This window comes from Tyto alba, unplaced genomic scaffold, assembly GCF_018691265.1.
Source record: "Tyto alba isolate M040663 unplaced genomic scaffold, T.alba_DEE_v4.0 Super-Scaffold_6, whole genome shotgun sequence".
NCBI classification, from domain to species: Eukaryota; Metazoa; Chordata; class Aves; order Strigiformes; family Tytonidae; genus Tyto; species Tyto alba.
This window is the reverse complement of record NW_024881327.1, coordinates 19,379,847-19,391,965: the sequence shown is the minus strand read 5'-3', so window position 1 is coordinate 19,391,965 and position 12,119 is coordinate 19,379,847. Positions and strand designations below refer to the sequence as shown.

Below are 12,119 nucleotides of genomic sequence, written 5' to 3'. Positions count from 1 at the left end.
TGTTAATTATTCTTTGTTCCCTGTTGTATCTCAATGGGCATAAGAAAAATCTTTGTAGTGTCATCATTTCCTTTTCACCTTCTAAACAGTAATAGTTCTTAAACACAGCTTTGAATCAAAATATGAAATGTCACGTTCATTCACACAGTTCCATGACATAACAATTCCAAATAAGAAATAAAATTTTAAAATACTTAGCCTCCTGAATATTTTCTACTTCTCTATACTTCTTCTCTACCCCCCAAAATTTCTTCTTTCACAGATCCTCCCCAAATGACAATACAAATACACACAAATATTTATAGGTAAATAATAATTATATCATGATTTGTACTTATATTGCTAGATATACTATTTTTTAATTTACAGAATATATTAATTTGCTGTATCACATATTAATACATGCAATCACTGTATGATGCATTTGTGATACCAATAAACCAATAAATTATGGCTAATTAATAGGTAAAATATTTGTTATATTTAGCATTTGTAAATTGTATTTCCACTGTCTGAGGTTAAGGTGGACAAAATATGGAGCCAAACAAATATTTAAAGCAATAAAAATTAATAAATATATAAAAGATAGATTAACAATAAATAATAATACTTAATTATTATATAAGAAAAATAATTCACAAGTATCACTACAATGACATTAAGCCAAACTCCCTCTCCTTAGTTGCAAACATTCTACAGATTAAAACACAAGATACACTGTGAGTAACTGAATATCTGTAACACAGAATAAAACCAAATGTACAGCCAAACCACAAAAAAGCTCAAGAATAATTGTTGTACAGTGTCACACATAATATCATTTCCCATCCTTCAAAGGTAGTACTAATTAGAATATCAGGTTGCAAGGCTGGATTTACAGTCCATAGCATGTTCTCCCATTCCACTGAATAACCTTGTATTGAGATCCTTTTCCGTGAGACATCTGCTATATATTTCTGCAACAACCGTTTCAAGAAATGAAATCAAAATCCTCCTTAAAAACATACCTTTTTAGAAAAAAAACCCCAAATAATTTCTAATTAAGAAGTTACTATACCTTTAACTAACATGAGATACTGTAAACAAAAATAAAAGCTCAATACATATTAGTTCAAGCAAGCATAATGCACTTTAATGAGTAAAATCTCAAAAAGTGCATGTAAATAAGCCAAAAGAAATGGCCTTTCTCCCATTCACTTTTTTCTTCTCCTGAATTTTTAAAATATATGCAATTAATCATTTACTATTATAAGGTATTTCTGAATTGCACATAGATTTTATATGACATAAGCCAGCAACATGTGAGATGTGACCCACTGCTAGAACACAATGGTTAAACAAGCTCTGTTTTTTAACCCTTCTTTTCTATCGCCTAAAGACAGATGAAGCACTGATGCACTTCAAGTAAATGCTTGTATTTGATTAAGCACAGCTTACAAGTGACTTTGGAGAACCTCAACTATAAAATTCATCGTATCCATAGAAAATACACACTCTTATGTCACCTTATGAAGCCCCAATGGTGCCCGTCTAGATAGGCAGGTGATATATTGCCAGCAGTTTACTGTTCATATACAGAGAAGTAATGGAAAAGGAAAAAAAAGAATCCACAAAAGAAAAAAAAGAATTGACAAAAGAAACAAAAATCCTTTGGAAAAGGCTTTCTCAGAGATTCAAGCTTCACGTAACAAATGATTTGTATTTAAGGATGATTTAACATGCTTTTACTGTCAATTTATGACTAACTGTTTCTAGATAGACCACAGCTGAATTTTCTTCAGAGGTCATAAGGATGCATTTTCAAATTTAAACTTTGCTAATTCATCACACAAAGTACCTGTACTTCTGAATGGCAAATGAATACTTGGGATCTAAGACACAGTGGACAGTGATTTCTTTGACTAAAGAAGGCTCAGGATTATCCAAAGTTTAAATGAGAGACAGTCAAGGAAAATGCCAGGCCCACACAGCACTGGGAATTTCTTCTACCTAAATGAGAGTATTGGGATATTATCTGGGGGCTAAAGATGGGCAATACTGAAAGTTGTTCAGCTGTCAAGTACCCAAATCAGGGCTTTATTGATTCTTCCTTACAGTTTTCAATAACTAGGAGGATAGCACAGCGCCCCCCTCCTTGAATTTCACATCTAGTCATCACACTTCCCCTTCTGCTTAACCTTCTTTTTGTGGTTTAAAATGTGTATTCTCTGGTCTGTCTGTTGTTTAGTATTGATGTATGCTGATAAATGACCACTTACCATATTCTGCAGAGGACAGCATTTTAACAGTGGATGGAATTAACCCTGTTCTTTTGTACAGTATTGAGGGACATAAGGAAGGAAAAACACGATTTCATATACTTGTTTTTTCCTTCTATTTTTGAGGCAAAGTATAACAGATTTTAATTTGTAAAAAAAAAAAAAAATTAAACATGATCAAGGGAAAAAGAACAATTTCTATTTATAAAATATTTACCAAAAAAGGTATATATTTTATACAAGAAAATATATTGGCTACTGAGGGCAGAAGACACTGGGATGATGAGCCGCCACTGCAGCATCAATATTCATTAACCATACAGTAGCTTTTTGCTATTCATTCAAGACAAGTAAGAACACAGAAAGAGATAATGAATATCTTAGTGCAAGAAAAAGGCAGTAGGGTAAAGGAAATGAAAAAACAAAAAGTCCTACTGGAGAAGTTTCATATGCCTACAAAGATGACAAAAAGAATGAACTGAGCTGTATCTTTTCTACAACTTGGAGCTGTGATAACTTGAAAAATTTTCAAGATGTCAACTGCTTGCAGAGGCTTCCTCCTCTTCGGTGGTAAGGAGGTCAGCTCTACCTTGTGAAAGGGAAAATGGATTTTTGTGTAATGAAGCAAACACCGCATTCATCAACCATTTAAATCAAGTTTTCCATTCAAAACCTATTGATTTTAAAGCCTCTGTTAGCCAAAAGTGCACAGGCTCTTAAATGTTTTGAGAATCTTAAAGGGCAACATGGAAAAAGGTCGATAAAAAATAATCCCTTTATGTGGTTTGTATTTTAAAAAGCTCTTACAACAAAATTAATAAAGTTGTTTTTTGTTTTTCTTTTTTTTTTTTTAGTTTATATATTGGTTTGATGATTCAGACTCAATATTATATGCTAGAAACTTTGAGAAAACAAATGAACATATTATAAATGACCTATTAAATTTCAGAGAGAAATAAAAAAAGAGAGACATCATCATCTGTAGAGCAAACCACAAACCGTTCCATATCAAGGTCAGCATGCCATAGGAAGCTCCTTGATCATGAGCTGCCTTCTAAACACAGATAAGAGAGAAGCTTCAAAAACATGCAAAACCTCTCTGAAGTGCCTTTTCTGGTGCCAACTCTTCAGAAAAAGAGATTATGTCCCCCCTGTCACAGATAAGGCTTTTGTCTGAATACTATCCAGAGCTTGTTGTGACTCCCAAAGACTGAACCTTGTATCAGGTCCCCACTATGAAACAGTGTGTCCTGTCACCTTGGGCTCCCTGGCTTTGCTGTGGCTACTGCTGCAGCACAAGACCCCAGCCACCCAGCCCCTCAGACAGGATGGTCCAAGCCAGCCCCAGCACCATCTGTGAGGACCCTACAACAATCATTACATTATCAAAGATTTTAGAGTTCTGCTTCTCTGGATGTAATGAGAGCTTTTCTATCCTCATCGACTACTACATGGAAATTCCCATAAGGAATCCTGGTTGACAGCCAGCTTTCCTAGTAAGATCAACATTATCACCCAGGATCCATCACTCCCTTCACATGCTAGGTAGGAGGAACAGTGTGCTCTTTTCAATTGAAATACAACTCCCGTTTAATCTACACAGCCATTTAAAATTACTATTACTTACAAATGCTCTGTACTTCCACTAAGTATGCAGAGTTTTGGAGGAAAAGCGTTAAAGTCTGGCAATGTAAATAAGAAACAAAGAAAGGAAATGCTCTGAAAGAAGGAGAGAAATTGGTGCCTGTTTCACTTACCATTTTCTCCAGCAGGTACTGTTACAGGATGTGTTGGCACAGTATCAGAATTCACTTTTCCATTCTCAAATGTATCATTTTCAGTTTGCTGCAACTGCCAGTTGAGGCCAAACAGATGCATTGCTGGTGGTAAAGGATACAGGTTATTTGATGCTCTTAACCACAATGACAAATTGCACAAATAATGGCTTTCCACGCTTTGCAGTGGAATAGCAACTCATACATTAAAAAATTAAATTACAGGAACAAGCATTCACAGACTAATAGTTCAACTTAGCAATGGCACTAAGCAATTACTACCACTGTCCTTTAATGATACAGTGCTTTCGGTGAACACAGTTGACAGAAAGCTCACCAGTCTCATTTTGAGTCTTTTACTGGTCCCAAATCAATGTTCAAAAGGATAGGCAGTAATTATGTCCTTTTTTTTCATTTTTGATCCCTCTGAAGAGATAAATCATTTAAGTGACCTCCTAAATGACCTACTAAAATAAATGATTTTACTAGCAGACAGATCTGTTCTGGTTAGCCAGAAAGGGAAAAAAATGCAAAAGGAGAGGAAGGAGGGTGCTGTGGGTGTTGCAGGGCTAACCTAAGATATGAACACTCCTTCTTACGCTGTCACAAAAGCCCTATGCAACCTCTAGTTATGTGCCCATGCCCCACACTAGTCTACAGAACGTGGCCAAGACCAATAGCAGAGCTGGAGACACTGGGGCACTTTGCTCTGATAATGATAATGCATAAGCTAGGTTTCTGAACTACTAATTCCCTACAACCGCGTTTATTAGAAAGGTGATACTATGTTAAAAAGTTTAGCTAAGTCAACCTACCACGGTGTTAGGGGGGACTTAAGAAACCTTGATATCACCAGGGATTAATGAATGAACCCTCCATCTAAATTTTTAGAGCCAAAATATGGAAAAAAAAAAAATCACCTTAATGCTATACTGTGATACACGACATATACATTTCTTTGCTATCTATGGTGTATTTCCTTCTCTTCCAATAACTCTATGATACCACTAAATTTAATTTTATTATAATTACTTTAATTTGCATTTGGCATGACATAGGTTTGCTCACTCCACGACAGCAGTTATCTCCAAAGCTGAAACAGTCTTTCAGTGCTACTGGGGAATAAAAATGCACTGGAAAAAAATTTCTGTAATACTGTATTTTAAATATTAGTGCAAAATACAAGGAAGATAATTCTCTGTATCATGTTGATTCTGTTTCTTCTGTCTCTGAAACAGATCACTGCTATAGTAGTTGATGTTATTAATTTATTATTTTCTTCTATCCAAATGACAATTATTCATCCCTTTTGGTTTCATCTCTGATCCTTCAACCTCTCTGTATTGACCATGGCAACCCACACTTAAGGTGAACAGGCACTGGTGGATGTTTAGTCAGTCAGACATCAAATACTGCAGAATTAAGACCCTCTCTGCCAAGTCTTTGGCTTAAACCCTCCCCCTTACCTTCAACAAAACAAAAAAACAGAATGCAACCAAAGACCTATTACTGAATTCTTCAAAGACTGAAATCCTCACTGTAGATGACATATCTCTTTGTTCCAAGTCTCTGACTCTACTATTACTCTTCTTTCTCAGACCTTAAATTGCCTGTCAAAGACTGATAATGTAGAATGTTCCTTGACCCTAAAACCTTATTTCTTTTTTCTCCTCTCATCTCTTGTTAAACCATAAATCCAACCACCACCATTTTTGGCACATCACTAGAATTAGCCATTATTATTTGGCCCTACCTCAGCTGAAATTCTTATTTATGTATTAATCATCTGATGACTGTATCTGTTTTAATATATTTCATCAAAATCCCTAGGGTCAAACTCTACTATCTGTTATACTAGTTCACTTTACTGGCAGCAATGAAAGACTGCAAATTGCTAAATATTTCATGATTCAAACCCAGTACATTTCTTGTCTTCAGTCTGGAGGTCTAAATCACCTCTCTTAACTTTGGTGGCTTCTTATCACTTTTAATACTCTTCAGAAGAAAAAAAAGAAAGTGACATTCATTTTGTAACTCTAGAAGTGCATTCCTTCCAAACACATGAGCTCAGAACATCATTAACAGCTGTGTCTGCTGGTGCTATGTACATGCCCTGTGCCTCTTCATGCTCCACTGGGAGATCAGAAGGGGAAGCTCCAACATGACCTTCTAGCCATTCCCTCATAATTCAAAACAGCTGGAATCTGAAGTCTTCAAAGGCAAGGACTGTGGGATCCATATTGATTACATCTCAAAGAACCATAGTTACTACAAGGTAAGTGACAATTACCTTTTCTTTGTGTTTGTACTGTTGTGAGCCACACTGTAGTTCACTGTCAAAGATGGTGAGTAGTACTTGTATCCCTCAAAAATCCGATTGCTCTCTCAACTTTGACACTGAACTAGCACCAAGGTAAATAAACAGTGTCTAATAAAAATGAACAGATGGATACATACAGTTGTTTCATGGAATGTGAGTATCAGAATACTTTGAAGCAGACCAAAAATGTTGCTTGACAACTCCAATGACAACCCAAAACTTACAGTGTGCAATAACACGCTAAGTAATTCAACTACCTAATCTCTCTGAGACAGTACTATGGAATTCAGAGAATTCTCTTTTCACTACAAACATATGAGAACAACGTGAAAGAATTAGGCTTGTTGATACAGGATCAAAATACAAGGCACAATTAGTTTAGAGATGAACTTAAGAATGTAGGTAAACCGAGCGATTAAGACAAATTCAGGAACTATTTTGTCAGTCAACATTGGTCTTTTCTGAGCCAGCCATCTATATAAAAGCAAACTTTAAGCCCTTATCATTGTTATAAGGATAGTGAGGCACCTGTTAAAAATTCCTGATGCCCCCATGAGTCTAATAAGCAGCACCTGGTACTGGTAACCATGTACTGCGAGCACACCTCAGTGTAGGGGTCTGAGACCTTCATCTCAATGTTATGAGCTAGCTCTGAATTTCCAGAGGGAGACTGATTCAGGCAGACTGCAGTGGTCTGTATGTTTGTTTGATTTCCTCATGTCTAGAAAAAAATGATGACTTTCTTCTGCCTTTAGGATGGGGATGTAAGAGTTCAATCCCCTTCTCTTTCTACTATGTTTGGAGAAACAGTAGGTTTACTTCCTTCTATAAAGAATTTGATGTATGAAGCAAAATTAAAGCAAAAACCATACAAAGCAAAACATATTTCTCTATTCTCAGCTGTTATTTTAGCCCCAAATCTAAGATAAAGCAGTTTATTGATTTTTAGATTAGGTATTGCCTGCCAGGTCTGGTTTATTCCCATGCAAATTGGCATTTATTTGGTGTTAGACAATAGCGATGAAGACAAGAGACCCTTCCTAGGATAACTAGTTCTGAGTCTGCCAAATCCATGAGGGTACTAATATCAGAACAACTTTTAATACCAGCATACCTTTGATGGCAGCAAGGACTTCTCCAACAACGCCAGATGCCTCTAACCAGAAGGCACACAGCTTGTGATGGTTGTGGTGATAGACCACAACTGAATCCAAACAACCCACAGCTGCAAGCATGCATGAACCCTCAGGGGATGGGAGAGAAGACCGGTTGTCACAATTCCAAATGTGCCCACACACCCTAACAAAAGCCTTCTTTTACTTGTATTAAGACTGTGATGATTGCTCACATCATGGAACAGGATGACTTTTTAAACAGAGAAACAGATTATGATATCCTCTGACTATTCTGTGAAGTAATCTTTAGCTATCAACAGATCTTCTTCACTTGCTGGAGTTTACATTGGGACCAACAGAGCTGTTTATGGTGGTATTTGTACTGCTACTGGCCAAATTATCAGCATTACGGCCAGTCTTTAGAGTGTGGTGACTGTTTAAACAGTGAGGACTCCATTCCCTCTAATAGAGTGGGAAGAAGAGGCATCAGAGAGGAGAAAGTCCTCCAGGATCTGTGCTGCTCTTAGCATGAACACAGCACCAGTGTCTGGATGGTGCTGGTGGATAAGGCTGAATTCTCCAGAACGGATGTCAAACATACAGGCAGTAACCAAACTAACAGTTGCACTTTCAACCCGCTTCCCTTTTTACTTCTGCAAAGCAGAGCATGCCAAATGGACTGGGATATTCAAAAGACTCAGAGCTCAGATAACGGACTGCGTTTAAACCTACAGTAACATTGATGTTAACACTAAAATGCTATCATTTGTTACAGACTATCAGATAATCTTACCTGTCAACACACAGTTCACGGAAGGGTTTTGAACCACCTTAAACTGCTTTTTCAAGCTTGGTTGATCTTACCTCTCACTCTGTAATTGAGGTCTAGTTATTTTGGTTTTAATCAGTCTACAAGGCCTTAATTTCCACTGAATAATTAAAATAGCAACTAAGCATACATTTCACAGCAAACACTTGAAGAAGATATTATGACTAGTTTACACTGTGTAAAACATTTTACATTAATCTGCTTTAGGAAGAAGTTGCTGCTATCAGGCCCCTTCATTCTTTTAAAGTTGCCAGCCCATTTGTCACACATGTTCCATTCCCAAGCTGGTATTGCCTTGCTTTATTCATTCTCTTTACAAGGAACTTGTTCTTGAGCAAACACACTGTATTACCACTTCAAAACCCTCTTTGAGACTTTCTTCAGAAAGCCCAAAAGAAATAAGTCCCTTTATTAGTAGGTGGTAAGAGAGACAGATAATTTATGTAACTACACGGCAGAACTAGAACTGTGAGAGCTGACAACTACCTGCTGCATTCAACTGGGGAGTGCTTTCCCTTCACCGCCTTGCTCACTAGCTCAAAGCTCTCTTCTGCCAAAGTTATGAGAGGCACAAAAAAGAACTGTAGCAGAAGATAGCAGAAAACCAATTTATGTAGCTGTTCCGTTTCTCCATTTAGCAAAGACTTATCTGGATTTTTATTTTTCGCCCTCTTTATACACTTGAATGGTAAGAGGGTAGGGACAACTAGTTAATAAAGAAATTAGACAGGTCTTAGCTTCTTCCAGTATCCAGGATTTAGCTCTGAACAGAAAACAAAGTTTGGACACAGATGTGAATACACATACAATGCTGGGGTTTATGACTGCAATCAGAAAGAAAGAGTTGTTTGTTGTTTTTTTTTTTTTTTTTTTTTTTTTTTAATTTGTAGGAAAGAGTAGCAATATGCAGTAAAAACCAGAGAAACTTACTTATTGTTCTGGTCAAAATTCAAGGTCGTCTCTATCATAACTCACCAGGATCAACCACATCTTTTTTTTAAAGTACTGTAAATGACAAATAGGCTCATATGAAAAACAAAGGGCATAACAAACACCCTATGAGCTGTGCACATGAAAGCATTAAAGATGCAGGTGATAAGGATGAACAAGAAAAACCATATGCATATAAGCAGAGGCTTTATTCACAGAAATAACCCTACAGTAACTGGAGAGGTAACCAAGGTTTGAGTCTGAAGTCTCTGAAGTGCTGATCAGAAATTCCAGTAATTCAACAGCTTCCGTTCTGAATTTGGTAAACTTGTTTTTTGCAATAAAAGAATTCTAAAGGTGACACACAGAATTTCAGGGTAACAAGAATTCACAGATAGGAGGATTCTTTCAAGTAGAAAGAAGCAGCAACAGAGTTGCCTGAATTGGGAAATGGACTTCCCATGTTCCTCCAGCTCTTCTTTGAGTAACAACAGATGAAAAATTAACATCAGACAGCAGAAAGAAAAACACCAGCTATCTGTCAGTAGCAAGCATCTCCCCAAGACCTCTGGAGATAAGGCCTATGGTGTATGTTCTATAAATATGAAGAACTTGACACTGTGGGGAAAGTTGGCAAGAGGAACTGAATGATGTTGGCGACCCTCCTTCCTTTCTCCCATGCATTTTACAAGGTATGGTAATCAAGTCTTATTATTCATGAAGCTGTTCTTGAAGATGAGCTTCTTGCTAAGATATTGAACTCATCTTCCAGGACTGCTACAGCTATTTATTTCTAGGTGCTGGTGCTTTCAAACCATGATTTACAAAATTGCTTCCCTAGAATTAATAGAATAATATAAATGCACACTTGCACATAAGAAAAGTGAATATCATTTATATTTAAAGCAATGCAAAAAGATTATAATTTAAACTAAGCAAATTGCAATTATTGCTCAATCTTGTTGAAGGATTATCTTCTAGTTCATCTCCCTGTTGGCAATACATTTTTAAATGAAATATTTGAACACTGAAGTGGTTTTAAAAATTATCTCCCATATATTTTTCCTGCAATATAATTAGAATCTAAACCTATTTTATTCTGAAGGACCTGGAGTGGACCAGAAGATGTGCAAATCAACTGTCAGTGATTTGCATTCATTTGCTTTTTTCTAAGATAATAGGATGCCATGGATGTTGCTGCAGATGAAATAGTGAATTAAAAATAGTTTATTAAAAATTTAAATAAAGTGAATTAAAATTTACAAAGACAAATTCTTTATTTATTACAGTTTTTTTCACATCAACAAAAAGCCTGTTATTTCTAAATTTAAAATAACATAAAAGTACATGCTTTTGAGCACCTTCAAAAGGTTAGACACAAGGAGCATCATATAAAAGTTTCTGAACCTGTATTCTGAATGTAAAACATTTCAGTATAGCATTATATGAAAAACTTAGTGATATCTATCAAGATCAATACAGTAACTGAAAAAGTGTGGTCTCTTTCCTTTTATCCTGAACTGTTGAATGGGTCCATTGATTTTACTGTTTCATCTGCAAAAAAATCCAACCTTTATATTCTGTTCCTCATTTTCTCTTGGAACCTTTTAACAAAGAATTTGCAAAGCACATCACAAAAAAATTCCTAGAAAATATATAGCAACAAAGATATATCAGCGATCTACTATGGATAAACTCACTTTCTTTGACCACTAATCAAAGATGATTATATGCCATCTTAAAGTATTGTTGCGTTTGACTGTTAAGATAGATGCGTGGTAGTCTCAGTGTAACTATTTTTACTACCTTCACCCAAAAATAGAACGTTTAATCATCTGAAAACTTGTATGGCTAGATGTCTCATTTTAGTTGTCAAGCCAGAGACTTTTATATAACAGTGGTCTAATTCTGTCAACAGTATTATGTGAGGCACAATCAAAGCTTAAGGGAGAATCCAGATTTCTTAAAACAGAAACAAAGATCATTGTTCAGTAGCCTCTTATTTAAATAAGATGTATCTGTTATGTCTTGTTTCAGATTTGTCCATTTATTCTGATGATCATTCAACACTCCCAATTATGCAACAGTGTTTAGTATTACCTAAATAGTCTTTAGTATTATCCTGGGCTTTCTCCTGAACATAGCTTTTTGGTTTTTTTTCAGATAATGTTGTTCAGAGTTAACAAGATGGTGAAAAATCATTACACGTACAGAAATGATGGGGAAGTGCATATTAGATTGCTGACTCCTTTGAGACAAGGGTTGTTTTGTCTCTTTTAGTTCATACAAAGGCATGAAAAACATTCCATAAATTTTGAGTTTCTATCTAATAAAGTCATAATCAATGATTTTGTTGTCAAGTATTGTGGGGGAGAAAAAAAAATTCCCCTGATTTATGCTTTTCAAGACTGGGTTAAGACTGCAGGATAATTATTTCTCTGTATTCCTTCAGGCATTTCTTTACTCTCTTCATTCTTAATCTTTAACTCCTTCTCTTTCCTCCCTTAAACTCACTTTCTGGAAAACAGCTGAGGCTCAGGTTTGTGCTTATCTATTTCAGTTTTTTTCCAAAACTCGAACAGAAGTCTTGCTCAGGGCGACATCCTTTAGATCGCAGCCCTCATAAAACAGAAATGCTAAGAAAATCAATGCCGATGTAATGTCTCAGAAGTCACTGGAAACATCTGTCTTAGGCAGGAGCATCAATGAACAGGTCCAGCCATTTTTATAGTTCAAAAGCCTTATTTATTAAAAAAAAAAAAAACCAACACCCAACCCAAATCCAAAAGAAACCCACAAATCTCGAGGGATATAATAATAATGAAATGGCACTATATGATCATGCATAACCTATTTGCATGTTGATGGCATAGAGAAGTGCAGTCTGATGAA

At 36.0% G+C, this 12,119-nt stretch overlaps 1 protein-coding gene across 9 annotated transcripts in view; it reads right to left on the bottom strand.

The window, feature by feature from the left end:
* TENM3 (teneurin transmembrane protein 3) overlaps nt 1-12,119 on the bottom strand; it is a 1,343,701-nt gene that overhangs the window by 95,628 nt on the left and 1,235,954 nt on the right. For all 9 annotated transcript variants that reach the window (XM_032988404.2, XM_032988405.2, XM_032988406.2 and 6 more), the window contains one exon: nt 4,016-4,138. In XM_032988404.2, coding sequence (XP_032844295.1) covers nt 4,016-4,138 — 123 coding nt within the window. The remainder of the gene's footprint in view (nt 1-4,015; nt 4,139-12,119) is intronic.